Source organism: Fusarium falciforme, chromosome 6, assembly GCF_026873545.1.
Source record: "Fusarium falciforme chromosome 6, complete sequence".
In the NCBI taxonomy this organism is placed as follows: domain Eukaryota; kingdom Fungi; phylum Ascomycota; class Sordariomycetes; order Hypocreales; family Nectriaceae; genus Fusarium; species Fusarium falciforme.
This window is the reverse complement of record NC_070549.1, coordinates 2,641,502-2,662,038: the sequence shown is the minus strand read 5'-3', so window position 1 is coordinate 2,662,038 and position 20,537 is coordinate 2,641,502. Positions and strand designations below refer to the sequence as shown.

The 20,537-nt window shown below is 54.8% G+C and overlaps 6 protein-coding genes across 6 annotated transcripts; 5 read left to right on the top strand and 1 right to left on the bottom strand.

The window, feature by feature from the left end:
• Positions 1 to 112: 112 nt before the first annotated feature.
• NCS54_00838900 (Hypothetical protein) lies at positions 113 to 793 on the top strand (the record flags this gene model as incomplete). Its single annotated transcript, XM_053153776.1, has 1 exon — positions 113 to 793. One exon carries the CDS (start codon positions 113 to 115, stop codon positions 791 to 793), a length of 681 nt encoding a protein of 226 aa, XP_053009751.1.
• An 834-nt stretch (positions 794 to 1,627) lies between these two features.
• On the top strand, positions 1,628 to 3,286 carry NCS54_00838800 (Hypothetical protein; the record flags this gene model as incomplete). The annotated part of the gene is made up of 1 exon (XM_053153775.1): positions 1,628 to 3,286. One exon carries the CDS (start codon positions 1,628 to 1,630, stop codon positions 3,284 to 3,286), a length of 1,659 nt encoding a protein of 552 aa, XP_053009750.1.
• A 661-nt stretch (positions 3,287 to 3,947) lies between these two features.
• On the top strand, positions 3,948 to 4,568 carry NCS54_00838700 (Nudix hydrolase domain-containing protein; the record flags this gene model as incomplete). Its single annotated transcript, XM_053153774.1, has 1 exon — positions 3,948 to 4,568. The coding sequence occupies one exon, from the start codon at positions 3,948 to 3,950 to the stop codon at positions 4,566 to 4,568; it is 621 nt and encodes a 206-aa protein (XP_053009749.1).
• A 1,030-nt stretch (positions 4,569 to 5,598) lies between these two features.
• Positions 5,599 to 7,611, bottom strand: NCS54_00838600 (RRM domain-containing protein; the record flags this gene model as incomplete). Its single annotated transcript, XM_053153773.1, has 7 exons — positions 5,599 to 6,767; positions 6,818 to 7,099; positions 7,149 to 7,220; positions 7,280 to 7,285; positions 7,341 to 7,388; positions 7,483 to 7,536; positions 7,608 to 7,611. The coding sequence occupies 7 exons, from the start codon at positions 7,609 to 7,611 to the stop codon at positions 5,599 to 5,601; spliced, it is 1,635 nt and encodes a 544-aa protein (XP_053009748.1).
• Positions 7,612 to 8,371: 760 nt separating this feature from the next.
• Positions 8,372 to 9,185, top strand: NCS54_00838500 (Hypothetical protein; the record flags this gene model as incomplete). Its single annotated transcript, XM_053153772.1, has 4 exons — positions 8,372 to 8,498; positions 8,552 to 8,665; positions 8,727 to 8,843; positions 8,896 to 9,185. The coding sequence occupies 4 exons, from the start codon at positions 8,372 to 8,374 to the stop codon at positions 9,183 to 9,185; spliced, it is 648 nt and encodes a 215-aa protein (XP_053009747.1).
• Positions 9,186 to 11,338: 2,153 nt separating this feature from the next.
• On the top strand, positions 11,339 to 20,488 carry NCS54_00838400 (Hypothetical protein; the record flags this gene model as incomplete). The annotated part of the gene is made up of 1 exon (XM_053153771.1): positions 11,339 to 20,488. One exon carries the CDS (start codon positions 11,339 to 11,341, stop codon positions 20,486 to 20,488), a length of 9,150 nt encoding a protein of 3,049 aa, XP_053009746.1.
• Positions 20,489 to 20,537: the final 49 nt, after the last annotated feature.

The window sequence follows — 20,537 nt, the reverse complement described above, 5'->3', positions numbered from 1 at the left end:
TCTCGATGGCGCGTCTTCCGATATGGCTGGTTCCGAATCACGCAAAGTCACGGCCTAAGGGAAGCCGGAGTCATCTGCGGAATCAAAGGAGGCGGATCAAGGTCTGAAGCACATGGCCCATGCCGGCAATGGAGGGGTTCACAACTCGGATACTGGCGACGGAGGCGAGACCCGCGGTTCTTCAAATATCGAGGACATGAACCAAGCTCGTGTCAGCGAGGATAATGATCCTCCCGCAGAGCAAGAGCCCGTGAGGGGTGGCGCTGGGGCGGACACGTCCAGTTCATCGTCAAAAAACGAGAATGAAACGCCCTCAGAAGACGAGAGTCAGGGAATAGGATCGTCAAGCGATGAGGAGCAAGGGCATGAAGCATCCAACACCGAGGATCAAGAACAAGAGCCTGCATATGAGAAGCATCAAGAGCAGGAATCGTCAAACGAACAGAGTATCGATGCGGAACAGGGCTCTCTACCTGTTAGCAACATGACCAGCGGATTCCCACCAACTGAGGAGATCCAGCCAATTCAAGAGATCCAGCCTATGCAAGAAATCCAACCGGTTAAAGAGGTTGAAGCCATGTCAACGGTCGACCAGCCTGAAGTGGCTCTGGCGAATGATGAAACTCCAGCGGTTGAGAGGCCATTTTCATGGAAGCTGTGGAGATGCTGGGAAGGCACACTGGACTGCTGCGGGACATGTCTCGTGGACCCCGAGTGTGTAAGAGACGTGTTTAACGTCGAGACTCCTGAGCTACGTTGCGTGTCAAGGTTGCTGGATCGGATTTATCAATAGGTTCCGTCGTCAATAGTAAGTAGAAGCAGTAATATGAAACTGCGTAGCGATTTTGAGTTCCTGGAATACTCTTGGAAGCATTGAATGGCGTGAGCAGTGTGTCCAACTGGCTGCAAGTGGAATTGACTTTAATAAAGAGTTGAGACGTGTGGTGCCATGAATTGAAGGGAGGAATTCAAGGAGATGTAGTTGGCGGCGATGGCGACCAATGGCAACGGCTGCAACTGCTGAAACCTCACGAGGCCAGGGGGTGAAGCCCCTTGTCTTGAGGCGCACGTCAGCGGTGCAGCAGAGCGCGGCAGCAGCGCAGGAGGCATGATTCAGCGGGGCAAATGAAACAAAATCAGCAATTTGTGAAGGGAGAGAGGCCCCTGCCTGTCCCTGTCCCGGTCCCGAGCCATGTGCGAGCATGTCATTCCGGCCTGGGCAGGACAGGGCAGGGGCAGCCTGAGGCAGCGCCTGTCACTCGAGGTCTGGGCCATGTTCGAATGAGGAAGAGAGGGAGACGACACCCACACGTCAGCAGCTCACTATCATTCATTCCGTTTAGTCTAGCCAATTCCATTTCCCTCTATCAACGACATTTTCGACACACCAAGGACGAGGACCGACTTGTATCTATCCGCATTGTGCTTCAAGTAACGGTTCAGAACGGCACTGCATCGACGTTGAAGGCGAGGCGCAGTGACGTCGACGTTCCATCAGACTCTCGTCCTTTTGCGACAGCGAGCGTCGAGAGGGGTTCGCCCGACCTCTTAAGTCCCGCGGCCTCGGTCGACAGGCCACGCACGACAAAGACGACGATACGAATATAACAAACGTCGCTTATCCATTATGTGGCCTTTTACTCGCTGCGGCGAGGACGCCTGCGAAGCGCCTCCCCGACCGATAACCCTCGCCTCCTCCATCGCCGCCCTCCCTTTCTTCTTCGTATTCGTCTCCGTCACGATCCTCGTCGTCCGACACATCTTCCCACGGCTTAGCGCCAGCTCCGAATCCCGCGACGGCGAAGACCACGTACTGCCCTCGCACGCACCGGCTGCGCTGCGACAGGTACACGCTGAACATGGGGCAAAGAGTTGGAGGCGGCGCAGCGCGGCCTGGACGTTTGGCGTCACGGTCGGGTTGGCCGCTACGCTGGGCGCGCTGATAATGGATGAGATTATCGAATTGATCAATGCGGATTCGAGGAATCTGGCGTTGAGGATTACGGTGCCAAGCCTGTTGTTCATGCTGGTCGTCCTAGTGCCCTGGTTGGAGGCTAGGTCCATCGTCTCGAGTGCTGGATGGAGTTTTCAGAGGACTGCCAAGGGCAAGTTCCCTCGTTTTGCTTGGCTGCTGCAGCTGGCGCTATTTATGGGATGGCTATTTGCTTTCTGGTCTGTTGGCCAGGCTGTTCCCGAGGGCGCTATGCGCAAGACTTCGAGTTATGGAGACATGAGCTTGAGCGAGATATTGACTCGTGGGTGCCTGGAGCGTATTGGAGTTGTCGGCATCTCACTCATGGCTCTTTTGTCCGGTTTCGCTGCCGTTTCTTCACCATGGCACATTTTTGTGGACGTTACAACTCGTCGAAAGCGGCCTGTCACCGAGGTTGACGTTGCGAGGAAGCAAGCCGGACTGGATGCCGCCAACGAGATGCTCCTCACGAAGCAACACCGACTACAGTACCTGCAGCGCAAGGCAGCTAACGCCCCAGCTGCGCCAGTGGGCAAGGGTAGCGGTCTTGTTGGAAAGGTGATGGGTTCCCTGCGAGGCCCGACCAGCGAAGAGGCAGAGATGCGCACGCTGCGCCTGGAAATTGCTGGTTTGGAGACCATGGAGGCCAACCTTGCTTCAGGTCTCTCCCTGATGAAGAGCCATCATGCGGCGACTGTCCGCGCCTCCACGCCTGTGGGACGAGCTCTCCTTATCCCTTCACAGCTGTTCAGCCTGTACTGTCTGTACCGCATTGGTGCAACTACACTGACTACGATCCGTCGAGTATATTCTCCTACATCAAGCTTCGCCAACACCGACCCCATCAACCGCTTCCTCAGTATTCTTGCCCGTCACTGGGACCCTAAGTTGGACCAGCTTGCTTGGGCGCGTCTCATCAGCTTCGCCCTGAGTGGTGTGATCCTCCTCGCCAGCGCCAACAGTGTGGTTCAAACCTTCCACCTATTCGCGAAGTGGATGCCTGGCCTGCTCCGTCAAGCACAGGCGAATCTCGCACTTGTTGTGGGCCAGATCGCTGCGACATACGTCATCTCATCTGCCCTGTTGCTGCGCAGCCAGCTACCTTCTGCGTTGGGTTCGGCGGTTGGAAGTGTGCTTAAGGGTGCACTGAGCCCTGCATTCGTGGACGGCTGGTTCGAAGGATGGTTCCTTATGGGCAGCCTGGTCACAGCTGTCGGTATCTGGGTCGGGAGGAAGCTTGGGGGTGACGAGGAGTGGGATGAGTATGGAATGGAAGAGATGGGCTCCAAGGAGATGGGCGCCAAGATGTCGTAGTCCCTTTCCCTTCGGTTGAAGCACTATGGTTTATACTTGAAACTTGTAATAAGCGGCTGATTGTGTACGATTGATTCACCTGGGGGACTTTTTGGCGTTATTGGGAATGAGGAAGAATCTACGACAAGAGGACAGGCGTTTACATAGACCCAGCCTGGGAATGGATACCTACTTGGAGAAGGGAAGGATACGGGATTGGTCCAGCGGTTCCCTGGAAAGGAAGAGATGTACGAGGCAGTATACCTCGTTTGCTTGACAATTTACAACGATTGATCTTGCTGGAGTTTGTGGCTAAGACGTGTGAGTTTGGCAAGGGATGATGAGGTGTTGGTTGTATTGCCGCATTCCTTGTTTTTAGAGCACAGAGAGATACAGCCTTAGTGTCTACGTATTTGCTTATTCCATCGGATGGTCTCTTCTTTTGAAGTTGAAGATATTCGGGTTCTGGTTGCGTGCTTGCCCAGGCTGGGGAAAATCTGCATGTAACCAGAGTGCATGCTGTACCTGGTACAACCAAGGCTTTAGGTATGAATCATGCCTAGTGGGTAGGTATTTCTTCCAATCAATCTCAACCTCAAAACCTCATCAATACGCAACATCACAACTTCAGACTCAACAACAAAAGACCTAAAGACACAATTATCAAGCATCACTTTACAAAATGAACCCGGCACCGCCAACTACCTACAAGGCGTCCCCCTCCCTCCACGCCTTCGCCTCGTCCACCCCCGCCGCATTCCTCGCCGCCAACCCGTCCATCCACCACCTCATGACGGGCGCCCTCGTCACCAACGCCCAGGGTCAGGTCCTCATCCTCCGCCGCGCGCCCCATGACTCGTGGCCCTTGCAGTGGGAGATCCCCGGCGGGTGTGTGGACGACGAGGACGTCAACATCGTGGCTGCCGCCGTGAGGGAGCTGTGGGAGGAGACGGGGCTGAGGGCTAAACTTGTCAAGGCTCCCGTTAGACTTGTGCCGGCTGATCAGGCTGGGGAGCTGCCTGTTGATGTGCTCGAGACTGAACTGGAGATGATTGGGGACTTTATGATATTCCGCGTTAAAGAGGTGGTGTGGGGGAAATTGGTGGTCTGGATCGACGTTGAGAGCTACGACGCCGTCAAGATTTGCGACGACGAGCACGTCGAGTTTGCATGGGTCACGGAGCAAGAAGCCAGGGAGAGAAAGTTCAATGACGGGAGGGAGCTGGACTTTACGAGTGAGGGCGTGAGGAGGAATGTCTTGGAGGGTTTCAGGCTGTGGAGGGAGGAGAGGGACAGCAAGTGAGCAGCCATCATCTTGAGCATGGCAGTGAATGGGGCATCGGGCTGAGAAGGAGGGATATCGTGTGCTCATTACTGTTCGTCTATCGGGTCATCATCACTTGTCGAGGCGACAACACCAGCCAGCCCCCATTTCACCATCACCTCCTTAAAGCACAACGAAGAAACAACACCAACTAACAACCCCTGAACCAAAAAGACGTGTTGACCGAGAAAGGCATTAGAGTAGAGAGAGAGGGCGTGAAGAAAGACAAAAAGTACATTTCATTGATCCCGTAAACCACTCCACACAGCATCAGCACACAGATCCGAGCATGGGGTAGTCTCATCGTGTTTGCTAGTGTAAGTCTGCGAAGAGGACTGCGAGCTGCTCATCATCATCAGAGCAAGATTCCAGTCCCTCTCCTCCTCTTCTTTTTTTTTTCATCATCATCCCTTTCCTCATCTCATCTCATCCCTTCATCAACAACCAGCAAAGACGTTTTTGGGGAAATCAAGAAACAGAACGACAAGAATGAGAAGGAGAAGAAAAAAAGAAACAAAGAGATAAGAGAGCTGTGATCATTCAAATGCATGCCACGTTTCCGTCCATCCATCCATTCATCCGTTTCGCCGCCATTCTTTTTGCTTTTGTCTCGAAACGCCAAAAGGTCAAATGCTCAAAAACCCCCTCCCTACCTTGTTGTAAGCGAGTGATCAAGGTCTGGAGGCTGAATGAGTTGAGTCCGACGTGGTGGCGGTCAGACGAGGAACTAGGGCACCGTGGCCGAGAGAAACCAAGGCGGGAGAGGAGTCCATGTCCTGGACACGCTGGGTATCAAGGACAACGAGAGAAAAGCACGCGACGCCGAAGCTTCCGACATCGCTTGCAGGTGGGTATGAGATGGGAGTCGTTCGAGAGAGGAAATTCCAGAGTCCAAGACGTAAGCCGCTTCGTCGAGTCCAGTCGAGAGCCGAGTCGTGCGAGTGGGATATCTTGCGACGGGCATTTCTAGTCGTCAAACCGTAGAGAAACGGGGCGATATGTACACATTCTAGGGTGCCACCGCACGTCCTTGGCGACCCTTCTTGGGCACCGTGGTCCATCCGTCCTCGTCGGTAGTCGGAGTTGCGGCTTCGGCATCGCCAGAAGCCTGCTGACCAGCAGCTCCGTTGGCACGGGGAGGTCGTGGGTCCCGAGCACCACGTCCACCACCACGTCCGCCCCGGGGACCGGGTCCCCCGCGGAATCCTCGCTGATCACCAGAAGCAGAGCGCCAGCTTGAGGCCTCAGCGGCTCTCGACTTGGGGTGAGGGGCAGCACCTTCACGGGGCTCGCGGGTTCGGATAGGGACCTTCTGCTCGCCGTTGGCTGATTCAGTAGCCTCAGCCTCGGCAGCAGGCTCCTCCTTAGGCTCCGCTGCCTTGGCCGCCTCAGCAGCCTCAGCCTCAGCGGCCTCAGCGGCCTCAGCCTCAGCCTTGGCAGCAGCCTCCTTGGCGATGCGTCGTTCCTCCTTGGCCTTCTCATCGGCTTCACGCTTCTCCTGGACAGCTTGTTGACGCTTCTCCTCAATCTCCTTCTCCCTTGCGGCAGTGTCGATGGGGCGAGCAGCGCCGAAGGGGCTGGCCTTGGCATCGGAGCCCAGAGAGGGCGAGGCAGCATCGGGGGCCTCGGAAACAGTTCGCTTCTGCAGGTTCAGGCGAGGGCGTCCACCGTGAGCAGGGCCGGCGTTTGACAGAGCAGGCGAGGGAGGAGCGCTGCCATCAGGAGAGGTAGGCTTAGCATCAGGGCGCATACGGTCCCGCCACTGCATGTCCTTCTCGGCGGCCGTGGCGACTCTCTCGGGGCGCTCGGGGCGCTCAGGACGCTCAGCGCGAGGAGGACGCGAGCCACCCTCACGGGCCTCACCCCAGGCGGGCGAGTCACGGCGGTTTCCACGGTAAGACTCACTTCGCTCGCCAAGTCCTTCGGGGGAGGGGCGAGGACGGCTGCCGTCTCGGGAGCCGGAGCCCTCCTGGGCAGGAAGGGGGGCCAAAGGTCCGTGTCGCTCCCAGGTCAGCTCGCGCGCGGGACGGCTCTCAAAGGAGGCGGGGTCACGGGGAGGTCGGCGCTCGCCAAACTCCCGGGGGCCACCTCGAGAGGGAGCATCGGGCAGAGGACCCTTGCGAGTCCAGTCTCCCAGCTCCCGAATAGAATCTCCTCTGCCAGGATCACCTCCGCGGGCTGACGAAAGTTAGAATCACTCGATAATTATATAGCGCATATCGACTTACGAGGATCAGCAACCTTGATTCGGACAGTACGTCCTTGGAACGACTCTCCATCGAGAGCAAGAGCCTGCTTCAGGCCCTCAACGCTGGCAAACTCAACATAGCCGAAACCCTTGGGTCGTTGAAGCTCACGGTCCTCGATGAGACGGACGCTGACGACGTCGCAGCCGGTGAAGAAATCGTTCACGGCATCGTTGGTAACATCATAAGCCAGGTTTCCCAGGTGAGCGGTATAGGGAGGCTTGTCAGGGATCTGCTGAGGCGCGGCCTCGCGGACAGAGAAGCCTGGACATGTAAGCGCGGGAAATCAGGCTGCGACCAGGCTGATACATACCCCGATCTTGCCAACTGGAGGAAGAGTTGTTGTTGTAACGAGGGCGGTCGCTCGGGGGCAGGGCCTGAGTGCCTAAAGGGTGTGGTCAGTCCACCGTGGGTCGCGGCGATGGCATGAAACATGGCACGTACCAGTGACTATGAGGGAGTTAGCGACCAACAACGGATATGGACTCGACGACGGGATGCTTACCATAGGTCTCCTCTACCTCATCAGCCCAAGAGCTTCCACCACCAAAACCTACAAGAGGGTTAGACAAGAGAGGCGAGGGGTAATAGGCACATGTGCGCAGTAGCGGGGTGACGAGAGGGAGAAGACGAGGGGCAGAACTCACTGTCAGCCAGAAAGTCCCCAAGGGACATCTTCTGCTGTTCCTTCTTCTTAGGAGCTACACGAAGGTCATGGTCAGCATGTCCATCATCGCTAGAGGCTGCAGAGGTGTTGAGGCATAATGCTTACCCATGATTGCGGTTAAGCGGCCACGCGCAACGATTCCAAGACCGATGCGCGTAGGATTGCAGAGTGCGAAACCGACCGGGGTTTAGCGGGCGGTTCAGCTCTCGCTCAGTGAAGCTGTCGAGATCGGTCGCTGTCTAGGCGGGGACCGGGAGACCGGAAGTTGAAGATTCGAAGATGGTGACGGGACGGTCGCGAGAAGTGGTTGGGCCCCGACGAGTGTTGCCGTGTCTGGGGGTTGACGAGTCGAAATTTGCTCGGCGTAGAAAAAATGATGATGGAGGCGCCCGTGAGGGTTGGCTTAATTTTGCCAGGCCAGCAGTGGGAGAGTGGGAGGCGCTAACCCGATTGGTCACTAGCCCCACCCACCGGGCCCCCTTCCTCTGTCTCGCTTGCAGGACTGCCTCAGCAATGGCAGGAGCGAGTGAGCGCCTGTCGAAGTGCGCCGAAGTGCCCACCAATAATCGATTGGACCGGGCACCTGCCGATGTCATGTCACGGGTTTTTCATCCACGGTTCCTGCCTTCTGCCATTGGCCTTTTGCCAGCCTCCCTGGGCTCCGTCAGAAATATCCGGCCGGGGAAAAGTCGATATATCCACCACGAGGTCATTTATCGTGATATCAAACGGCAACGTCGGCGATACGGCGAGCCATGTAATATTGTTTCTTTTTGTCAAGATCCCTCCCATTGTACTTTTAGTTGTATTTTCCCTTTTCTTCCGTTTCACCGTTAACCTGCTTTCTTCTCATCCTCGTCACACTCATCATGGCAGACAATAGCAGTCGAGACCCTCAAGCAGCGCCCTTGCGCCAACGGCAGTCTTCTCGAGGCTTGTTTGCTCCCGAGATCGTCGATCTAGTGCTACCACCCCTGAAGGTTGGTGGTTTGACAGGTGTGTTCACCAGAGTTCTTCTCACGAGGTCGTCATTAGCTAACAAATGACAGGGACTGCTGGTGTTTTGGCAGGCGTAGGAGGCTCTATCTTTAAAGAAGCAAACCCCATTGTCTGGGGTGCAGTTTCTGGCTTCCAATGGTTCACACTAGGGACCAGCTTTTGGTGTATGTTCATCTTCACGTGGCACAGGGAATTCACTTGATGAACTCGACTGACAGTCCCAAGTCACGAGAAGTATCGTGGTCAAAGCATGGGGCGGTGAAGAACAGCTCAGAAATTCGGATAAGACCAAGGCCAGTGCCATTGCCGGCACGGCAGCTGGTGCCATGGGAGGTTTGATTCGTAAGTTGAGTCGGCATTTCACACAACTTGTCTCAACTAACCGTGATATCAGGGGGCCCCTCAAATATCCTCCCTGCCATGCTAGTTTGGACAGTCCTGGGTGCCGGAGGACAAATGGCAGTGAACCGAATGTCCAGTCGCCAGTCCAAGGTTCAGGACGAGAACGCTAGCTGGATCTCTCGATGGAGCCCTCTCAAGAAACTTACTGACGAAGAGTATACGAACATGATGTCAGAGAAGATGCTGAGAATCGATGCTGACATTGCGCTCATCGATGATCGCATTGCCGAGTTAAGGAAGCAGGCACAGGAGGAAGCTCAAGCAGATACCCCTTTGCGATGAAAATGAACTCCTACTGAACCATGCTCCCACGTTGTCCTCGACTCACTTGCGGGAACTAAAACGCATTGATGCACCCTCGTAGGAGGTGGCCGAGATGCTATTGGCCACAATGCCGCCCTGAAAAGGCGGCTCATGCGATGCGTCGGCATATCATGCGGAGTTTGTGAGATGATCGTCCAGACTGGAGAGCTTACGGTGAGAAGCTACAAAACCAAGACTCCAATAACCCCGCCTTTTGTTCGAGAGGTGGCTTTTCGCAGCGACAACGCATATCCCCAACAACTTTCAACAACAAGCCCAATGGCGCAGGGTCATTGAGCTTTGGACTGCAATGCAGGGACGAGCGCATGTGCGTTGCCATTATCAGCAATTAGGGTTACAAGAACCTCATTAAAGCGAAGCCCGCACGTTGTAAGGAGGCATATACCAAGCTATGCCCACATTGTCTGCAACCAACCTCGCACAGCACAGCACCGCTATCATGGGTGTGGGAGCTCAATGAACAACGCTATGACACGCCACTTGTAAGACGAGTCGGTGGACGGCCACCGTTGAATGAAACAAGGATGACGCATTTCGGAGCGAGAGACAGAAACTCGGCCTGGATAACAAATCTCCGCGGTCACACCAGTCGAGCTCCTGGTTGAAACGTTGTTTTCAGTATCTGATCTTCACACTTCGTGGCCAGATCCAAACGTGGCGCCATAGCAACCCAAGATTGTCGTCCAGGTAAAATGTTTGATAATGTGGTCTGAGGGGTCCGAACATGGGCTTGGCGGTATGTGGACGACGAATCCAAGCCGGATACGAATGGGCTAGCTCTGACTGGCAAAACGCCTCCAAATGATGAACGAGATCTTAGTGCTGGAACGAGATAGAAGATCCTGCCTTGCCTTCCCCGCACTTTGAGACAGAAAGCTACCTACCTAACCAAGCCAATGGTGAATTCTGGCAGAAAAAGAAAGTGTTGCTTGGTGCGTAAGTTGAACCTTGGGATGCGGGCTTCCGGGAAGCGAACGCTCCGTTCCGCGGTGACCAATCTTGGGCAGGCAGACCGTTGCTCCGCCCAGGACAACATCTCCGGACGATTATTGACATGCCGGAGACACGATTTTCAAGACATTCGATGCCGAATGGCTGACTGAGACTCAGTATCAGAGTAATAATTCTCCTTATTGTGCCCTTTCGACATGCTGCCGAGTTTAGATTGGTCATCATCAAAATGGAATTGGCTTTGCCAAGAGCTTACAAGGCGTTCCCTGTCTGATAGATGACATGGCCCGTGCTCTGCCCTAATCGACCCCCGAGTGAGGCTCGTGGCTTCAGCTTGGAGGCTTCTGAGTGGAGGCTTTGGAAGATTCGGTACGTACCCCCTCTGATCGCTTGAGTGCTGGCGTCTGAACGGGCAGGGGCTGGCCCCGGCGGAACACGCCCGCCCGCCTGCTCCATCTGTCGCTCACTGGACGGGAGCCATCCATCCCAACCAATCTTGGACGCTACGGCAGTATACGTATCTCAGTCTTTGGCACCTCCATCCCCTCGACTCGACGCTGCCAAACCTTGCATCTCTCTCTGCTCAGGTCGCGACGAAGAGGCGTCGCCATCTCCATCTCTATATATCACGGCTCTGTACACCTGCGCCTGCGTGCAACCCCCTTTTTCTCCTTTCCCGCCGACCGTTGTGGCCCCCCTTGACGTCACGGATAATCTACCCGCCTCCCGTCCCCTTCCAACATCTATCGCGCTCGAGAGATCCCGCCGATCCCACCCCAAACTCAGCTTCGTTAAATTCGTCGTCGATTCCATGCCGGACGGCCCGACCACAAGCTCCGTCGTCATCAGCATCTGATTTATTTGGCCTTCCTCCGGCATCTTTCGTCGCGCAAAGCTTCTCGGTCGACGCTATCAGGAGGCTAAGCGATCTACGTTGTGGGAGGAACCGGAAATTCGGCATTCTGATCGCACAAACACATCCGGGCTCGCGGCGATGGCATAGCGCGCCTCAAGACAACTCGAGTAGAAAGGAAGGCATGGTACCTCTTCCACCAACAGTAAATGTGAGTTGCCTGACCACGCCATCATACACCGCCCCTGGCTAACGTTGCCCTCATGCAGTCAGCTTGGCGGGAGAGGCTCGCGAGAGCCTTTGAAACATGGCTCTGCTAAACCCGACCTTCGTGTTCGGCTTACTTGTCCTCCTATACCTATCGTCCTTTGTCCTCCTCGCCGTACTTCGAATCCTTACCGGCATCTCCATCCAACGAATCGGCTACTTCTCCCTCCGTCGCCTCGCATACACACCACGGGATGGATGCAGGATCGAGATCAGGGGCCTTGGGATTAACGTCCATCGGCCGACGTTTGCTCAGCCCACATGGCTAAGTATCGTTCTGAGCGAGCTTGTCGTTACGTTGGACATCAAGGAGCTGGAAGGAAACAAGTCGGTCGATTCGGACGGCGAAGGAAGCGATACCGAGCCGACGACCAAGAGCAAAAAGACGGCGGATAAATCCAACTCCCGTCCCAAACCACAACTATCTCGACGACCTACGAGTACCGTCGTTCGAAGCGAGACATGGAAGAAGTTGACCAATGTCAAAGAAAAGATCAAGAGGCTACACAGGAACATCAGCTGGCTCAAACTGGTTGATGTGGTCGCAACCAACTCGGCCGTGAACATTGTGGACGTGGGCAATGTTCAGGTTGGGAGCTTCACGCTGGCTGTGGACACGCGGCGCAAAATGGTTGACCGCGCTCGCTTCTTCGCCCGGAGGTCCGATTCCCGTAGTAAGGATCGACAGGCAGAATGGACGGTTACGCTCCGGAGCGTTCTGTTCACTGCCGACGGCAGCGAATCGATGGAGGTGCTCGACCATTTGTTCATCAATGTCCACGGGTATCTGTACAAGTCTATGGATGGTTTGCGCGAAGCTGCCGTGGCTGTCAAGGTTGGGCGTCTGCACATCCCCTTTGACGACTTGCAGACTTGCATGGACCGGTTTAAGAAATGCCGGAACGAAACCAAAACTCCCAGCACCGATGAGCCCGTGGATATCTTCCTGGGCAAGGTTGTCCAGGAGCTTGACCAAGCCGGAAGTACAAATGCGGATCTGATGAGAACCGTATCAGACTCCAAAGAGTTCTTGAGCTCCATTCTGCGAGGCATCAAGGAGATCCAATTCGCTGTGAGCTTCCTTGGTGTTAGCAAGAAGGTCCAGTCGATCAAACCCGGCTCAACTCCTCTTCTGCTCAATCTCGCGATGAAGGAGGTTGGTATAGATCTTCATAGGTTAGACTCCAAATCGCCTGCGCACCGCATGTATTTCCCTGCCGAAGCCATCGCGCACGAAGCATTGGCCGCCGCTTTGTCGATTTCTGTCGGCCTTGACGATGGCCATGGCCAGCCCGAGCGCCTCATTTACATCCCAATGGCCACGACCACAATCAAGACAACCCTACTCTCCAAGACTGTGGAAGTTTTGCGGGACGGCACCGTGGACGAGAGGAACGCGAATATCATGTTCGCCAACTCTGTGGTTACATCTCCTTCAGTCGATCTGGACCCTCGACATCTACCGCTCCTCATCGCCCTCCTTAAATCAAAGCCCAAGGCACCAAAGGCCAAGAGCGAGAATCATCATCTCATCTCACGCCTATTACCCAAGGCCAACTACAAATTTTCCATGCATGAACCCGTTGTGCGCATCAAGCTCAAGCCACTACAGAAAACGGAGGACCCCGACGATTTCGACCTCATCATCTCCTCCATCTCTTCCATATCTCTCGACATGGAATCCTCACACAGCCTTTTCGAAGATCTCCACTACACGCTCGATGGGGCCATTCGACTTCAGTCTCATGACCTTTACTACCAGACGAACAACGGTGAACGGTTCAACCTCATCACAACCGAGTCTCTGGATATGAAAGTTCACCTTGGCGCTCGCCCCGATGTGTACGTTGACATCACAGGAAACCTCCAGTCCGCTTCGATCAGCGTAATCAGACCTGAAATTACAGACGGTGTGCGCCAGATCGTCCGAGAGCTTCGAATCGACGTGGAGCCAGAGAAGGGACCCGTAAGCCGGCCAAGAGGTGGCAAGAATTTCTTGCGATCAATGCCGAGCTGGTTACTGCGATGCCAGTTTGACGCCTCGGACATGAACTTGGAGATTGCCGGGATTGACGAAGAGATCTCAGACGACACTCGCGGAGTGTTCATCCATTGGGACACCGTTTCGGCCGAGTACCGTGCTCATCGCTTTGATGGGCTGCAACGGCGGCCATCTAGGAGGCGAGCCAACAGTCGATCAGTCAACCAATCTGACTCGGACTTCACGCCCCCGTCTAGCTCGCCTCGGCCTAAGAAGAAGGCGCAAAACGTCGGGGATGGTCGAAGGCTTACTATCTTTGCGCGCGGGATTGAGGCTCAAATCATGGATGCGATCGATATCCTCGAACCAGAGCCATTCTTCAGCATCCCGAGACTTGAGCTTTCCTTGGGAGCTGCCAGTGATGCCAGTGGACCGACTTTCAACATCCAAGTCACCGTGCGGTCCATCCTGGCACAGTATTCGCTCTACCGACATTACGCAGTTGGCGTTGCTGTCATGACTCTACGAAAAGCATTCATGCGAACAGGCCGGGACATTCCACGACCGAAGCAGCAGGGAACCTTCAAGGAGGCACCCCCCAGCAAGGACCGACTGGCTCCCCCAGGGGCCCCGCCAGATCTTGGTGGGGAGCTATCTACCGTTACCCCTGAGCTGGTCACGCTCGATTTCAAGGCGGCACTCATCCAGCTTAAGGCTGAGATGCCTCATGACCCTTCCATGATGCTACACATGTATGGTCTGGAACTAGGTCGCCAGAGGTGGTCCACTCCGTACATTGCAGCCAGACTGGTTCGCCTTTACACGGAACCGCCACGAATGCGCAACGTGTGGGCAAGGCTCGTGAGCGTCAAGTCGGGACGTCTTGATCTCCGAGAATCTCGCAAGAAGACTGCTTACGGTGGAGTGGTCGACGAGAAGATGGTTGATATCGTGGCAGAGGCCGTCCGTGTCGCTGTGCCACATGAAGTCATCGTCAGCCAAATCAGCGACAACTTCATCAATGTCATCAAAGCAGTACAGCAGCTACATCATCGCTTCAAGACCGGAACCAACGAGTACATACTCGAGAAGAAGCCAGAAGGACCTAAACTAGTACCTAAGGTGTCGGTCCGTACGCGGAATTTCTTGTTTGAGCTCGAGGACGGAGGCTTCGAGTGGAAGTTGAACATGATCTATCGGACTGGCCTTATCGAGCAGACACAGCGCATTGCACGAGAAAACGCTTTTAGGGTCAAGTTGAAGAGAGTGCGTGAAGACGAGATCCGCAGAGGAACAAGTAAGATTCGCTCTCGGTCAACTTTCCCTCGTGGGCGACCCGAAACGGCGGATGCCCATGGAGCGCGCAGCCGGAGCATGGATGCCATGAATGTAAGGGAGCATCGATCAAGCTCGCAGCGCGGAAGAGTGCCTCGATACGACCCCGAGTCGGAGGCCCTGCAGGTGAATGGCGTTTCAAAGGTCACTGAACACTACGCTCGAAACCATCTCGACATGTTCAACGCACAGAGTTGGAAGAAGCGAATCGACCGCGCCTGTGAGCTTTCTCGAAACAGCATGAAAGAGTCCCGTGGCCAATTCTGGGGGGCCAACCAGGTTCCCGAGGACATTGAGGAGGCCGAGAATTTGCTTGAAGTGCCACCGAGACCAGCACTCATGGCCACTCTTATCAGTGATTTGCATTTCACCATCGACAAGCCAACATTCCCGATGAAGGAGTTGCCGAATTTCCTACACACGATTGGAAAGGGAATGCCTCGGGATATGCAGTACAGCTTGCTTGTACCAATGCATGTTAGCATCGCAATGGGAGAAGCCAAGGTGACACTACGAGACTACCCGCTTCCACTCTTGCACATCCCTCCGATGAAATATGGACAATCAGCCAAGATCCAAGCGGTGTCTTTGAAGACGAATTTTGTCATTGCTGAAGAGTTCCGAGGTGTTGAGTCGACCCGCCGAGTACGCGTCAACGTCGTTCCTCCAAGGAATTCGCTCCCAGGCTCCTCCAACGAAGGCAGCTTTGCCATAGAGGTGAGACGCACGATAGGTCCCGTCAAGTCTTACTCCGACGTGCACATGGACGTCAACAGTGCTCTCCCGACGCGGATCACCTGGGGCCCCTGTTACCAGCCTGCCGTTCAAGATATGATGATGGTGATCGAATCTTTCACTAAACCTCAGTTCGACCCATCTGAACGCGTTGGGTTCTGGGATAAGCTCCGACTCAACTTCCACTCGAGGATACACGCGGCTTGGAAGGGTGATGGCGACGTGCACCTGGCTCTCAAGGGTTCTCGCGATCCTTATCAGGTCACTGGAAATGGTGCCGGTTTCCTCATGTGCTGGCGCAACGATATCCGATGGAGCATCAACGCTGATGATGACCCAAAGCGATTCCTCTCGGTGGAAAGTGGCGAGTACATTCTCGCTATTCCAGACTTCAGCCACGAAGTCCGAGAGCAAGCCAGGCGGCAACACGATGTCGAGGGTTACTTGCCAGATGACAACTACAAGTCCGAAGCAAGCTTCAAGAAGGTCGTCATGAAGCTATCAGGCAAGGTGCAAGTGATGCTAGGGCTCATCTTCGAGCGTGCCATTGAGGATGGCAGACGAAGCTTCGAGTTTCGACCCCATTACGATATCGTCCTCAAGAACCCGCACTTTGCCAAGCCCGACGAGAATGGCCTTCCGTACGATGCCATGCGTGGCTTCAGGAGTCGGCATATCCATCTCTCTATCGCGGTCCGAGCTCCAGCCGATCGCAATTGGATGTCAGAAAACCCCGAGCCCTCACGAAGCTACAACACGGTTCATCTTACGCCGAGATTCTTCACTCATTTCTTCGCCTGGTGGGGGTTATTTGGCCAGCCACTATCTCTCCCCATTCGCCAAGGCACTCTGTTCCCTGGACGCGAGAAGAACAGCAAGAAATTTGGTCGCCACCTGGCAACTGTCAAGTACAATCTGCTGCTTGCGCCCTTGTTCTTGAGTCACATCTACAAGCACAAGGATGTAGAGGATTACTCCGAGAACGCCGTCTCTGCGACTGGCATAAAGGTTCGTTTCGACAGCTTCTCACTTGATCTTCACCAACGACGAGAGGAATTCAACACTCTTGGAAAAGGTCGACATGATGACAGCGAGAGTAAAACATCCGGCATCAAAATCCATGCTGCCCAGCTTGACCTTGTTAGCGCCGATGTCAGGGCAGTCTCGGCGAGCTTGAAGGGAACCACCACCGAGGCTATCAAGAAGGGGTCGATTGCGACTTTGATGAGTGACACTGAGGAGAAACCGGACTTGTCTCGATTCACCATTCCTGATAATGACTTCAGCTGGATCGATATGGACGACTTTGTTGAGTTGGATTGGATCACGCCGACTGAACCGCATCCTGACACCAAGATCTTGCCCCTTGCATACGCACCCCGACTCACATACTTCCGACAAACCGACATTGGAGGTGTTATTGCTGGTGATCCTACTAGGACTAGTCCGTTTGGAAACGAGCCCACTCACTTTTGTGTCATGCGACATGACGATGATCCCCGACGGATTCAGGGTCAACTCATCCAGCACCGACTGGACCAGCTCGGTGTTCAGATGCAAGCACACGCTCGTGAAGTGGGTGAAGCCGAGCTGAAGGTGATCAAATGCGATGCCAAGGACACCGACGCGGTTGAAGAGTTTGAGGCGTACAGGAAGCACACTCACGTCTTGAGGGAAAAGAAGGAGTTCTTGGAGACCATGCTTAATCAGGCCTACATGAGGGCGCCGTCAAGCACACACAGGCGCAGCACTGATGGACGGAAGCCATCCAGCGAAACCGTTGCATTCCAGGACGAGACTATTGAAATTCCGGCGGCCAGCGAGTTCGAAAGCGAGTTCAACAACCGTTTCGTCATTCACAACTTGCAGCTCAAGTGGAACAATCTGCTACGAAACATCGTACTTCGCTATCTCCACCAGAACAGCCAGCGGCGAGGATTTACTTACTACCTTTCACGCCCTGCTATCAAATTCATCCTGGACATTGTGGAGGAACAGAACAGGGCCAAGGCTAACAGCAACAGCAAGCCCGGGAAGGCCAAGTCGACGTACAGTAGGAAAGGTCGAAGTTCTCGCGCGTCAAGCATGAGGGAGGAGGAGAACGCTCAAGACATCGAGGAACGGATCCGAAAGATTCTTGGTGAGGGCCGCAAGTTCACGAGTGCAACCTGGAGCACAAACGCCGACGGAGTTGTCGAAGGTTCCATCGAGGACCTGGTTACCGGAATCGCCGAAGAGTTCACCCCTCAGAGCAGCTATCACATCCGCATCATTGCGCCACAGATCCAACTACAGAGCGATAAGAACAAGAAGAATGTGGTGCTCGCGACAGCCAAGGGGATGGAGCTCAAGGTGATGGAAGTCATGGAGAAGGAGAGAATCTCTGACAATGTCAGTGGTCTCGTTCAACGCCGCTTCTTGGTCAACATGGATAGCGTTCAGTTCTTCGTCACGCATCAGAAGTGGTTCCAGACAAGCCTCGTTTCCATGTACGTTGGAAGCAAGTATGGTGCCCCAAGTGGCTCATCTTGGCCACCTTGGGTGCCCATCGAGGTTGTGTTCGACTTCCAGGCGGATCCTTTCGGCTTCAAGCGCGTTGTCCAGAAAACCTCAGCCATGGTTCGATATGATAAGTACAACACGCTGCGCCTGAAGTACAACGATGAAGTCAACGCGGACGACAATGAAGGTTTCTCGCCAAAGGACAATGTGGAGAACCGCATGGACAACCTCTGGGTCGAGTTCCCGACTGCGCGTGCACTCTGCAACTCGTCACAGTACTATGCATTGTATGTCATTGTGCTGGATCTCCTCATGTACAACGAACCCATGGAGAAGACAAGAAGCGAGCGCTTAGAAAAGATCATCCTCGCATCAGATTTCAGCGACCTGAGTGGCGCACCGGCCATGGTTCAGAAGCTGCAGCAGAGAATCAGACAGATGGAGGAGATCAAGGAACATTTCCAGACGTACTCCAAGTACCTTGACAAGAAGGGCTGGGAAGACCGTTTGCACCTCGAGAAGGACCTAGCTGCCTGCGAAGATGAGCTGTTCTTCATGATGAAAGCCATCACCAGCTCTCAAAGAAAATACGATGTCAACTCGGTTGACAGCACTGGTCTGCTGAGGTGGAACATCTCAGTGCGAGACATTGTGTGGCATCTCATGCAAGACTCTAGTGATCCTCTGGTGGAGCTGCAACTGAAGGATCTGGAGTACGATCGGACGGATAACTCGGATGGCTCCCACGTCAATCTCATCCGAGTTGGCAAGGTCCTCGGTCTGAATCTGCTACCAGATGCCACGTACCCTGAGATGGTTGCACCGTACATCGACCCCGAACGACCTCTTCCTCCAGAGAGTCAAAACAAGGAGATGATTCGGGTGTATTGGCATATGCTGGAAGCTATTGCAGGTATCACAGTCATGGATCGCTTCGAGGTGAACCTGTTTCCGATCAAGGTTCAGCTTGAGCGCGAAGTGGGCAAGCGGCTGTTTGAGTACATCTTCCCTGGCATCAACGGGGACAAGATGTCGGGCACAAGGAACGATTCGCCCTTCATGCTTAAGCAGACTGACCAAGATGAAGAGGAAGATGAGGATGATTCCATGCACAGCCCCAATGGCATTGATATGCCGTCATTTGACAGAGCTTACGAACGAGCGTCGTCTTCATCGTCGTTCTCAGCCGGCTCAGGCTCTCTCGAATTGCGACTTCGCCCTACCCTCACATCAAACTCGAAGGCAGAGCGATCTCCACGCAAGGCCCTGAGCGTTAATACCGGCGGCAGTGATGGACATTCGTTCCGTCTGTTCCGTGCCCCTGGAACCTCCAAGACGATGTTGAAGAAGGCATCCTACGAATCGCTACGATCGACTGCAACACCTCGGGTCGGCATCGGACGCACTTCAACTGGACGGTCTTCAAGGGATGGCCGCGAGTCAAGGGACGGTGACAAGAAGTCTCGCTTCGGTCTCGGCAAGAAGCAAAACAACGAGAAGCTGCCCTCTGACGACCTCACTAAGATGATGACGCGTGCCAGTCACTTCATGACATTTGCATCCATCAAGATGCCCTCTGTTGTACTATGCCTGAGCTACCGAGGCAAAGACAACCGCAACATCGAGGATGTGCACGATTTCGTGTTCAGGATGCCAACTATTGAGTGGCAGAACAAGACGTGGTCCAACCTGGACCTGGCATTGGCACTCAAGAAGGCTGTGGTGAAGGCTCTCATCTCGCATACGGGCGCTCTCATCGGGAACAAGCTCTCCAAGCACCGACCCAATGCTGAACAACGGAACAAGCTACGAGAACTGGCTAGCAGCTCGGCTCTCATTGCCCCATCGTCTTCGGGAGGATCCCAGCACTACCCTGGCAGTCTCAACGACAGCGACGATTCCAGCATGTATGGCTCATCCCCAGTTGACTTTTCTCGATCACCACCTCGCAGCATCCGAGCCGGAAGCACACATAGCAGCATACCGCCATCATCGACAATGCGACGCCGAAGCCGCAGCTCCAGTGTTAAGAGCCGAAGATCTTACCGCAACGGCGCCTCTGGCACTCATGGCCTTCAGCCACCTCACGGCCACCATGCTCCAAATGTGCCATCCTTCCTCATGATGACACCACCAACACCCGTCGAGGATAACCGCAACAACCGACACCACACTCATGGCATCGAGCTCCTTAGACCAGGAACCGCAAGCCCCCAGAGTAGCGTGCACAGTAGCATGAACAGCAGCATGCACAGCGGCATGAGCATACGCAACAGTGTGCACGGCAGTGTACACAGCAACATCCCGGTGCCGGTTGCACAACAGCAGCTCAAGCCTGGGTTTAGGAGAATCCCGACTGGCATTGAGCGGCCTCCATCGAGCCTAAGTAATCATGATTCAGGTGGATCTGGCGTGCGTCGTAAGAGCGGCACAAGCAACCTCAAAGATAAGCTCAGCGCACTCACTTCTCGCATCGGTCATAGAGACACCAGCAGCTCTCAACAAGAGGACGATTCCGAAACCGTGGATGAAACCCCACCGCCACCACCTCCGACGACCAGGCCTAGGACACGGCGGTCGTCGAGCCAGACGGGACCACGGCTCAGCTGGACGCCCAGCAGGATGAAGTCGGGATGAGGGGAGGGGAGAGGCGAAGAGGAGGAAAAGCCAAGTCACTCCACAGTGA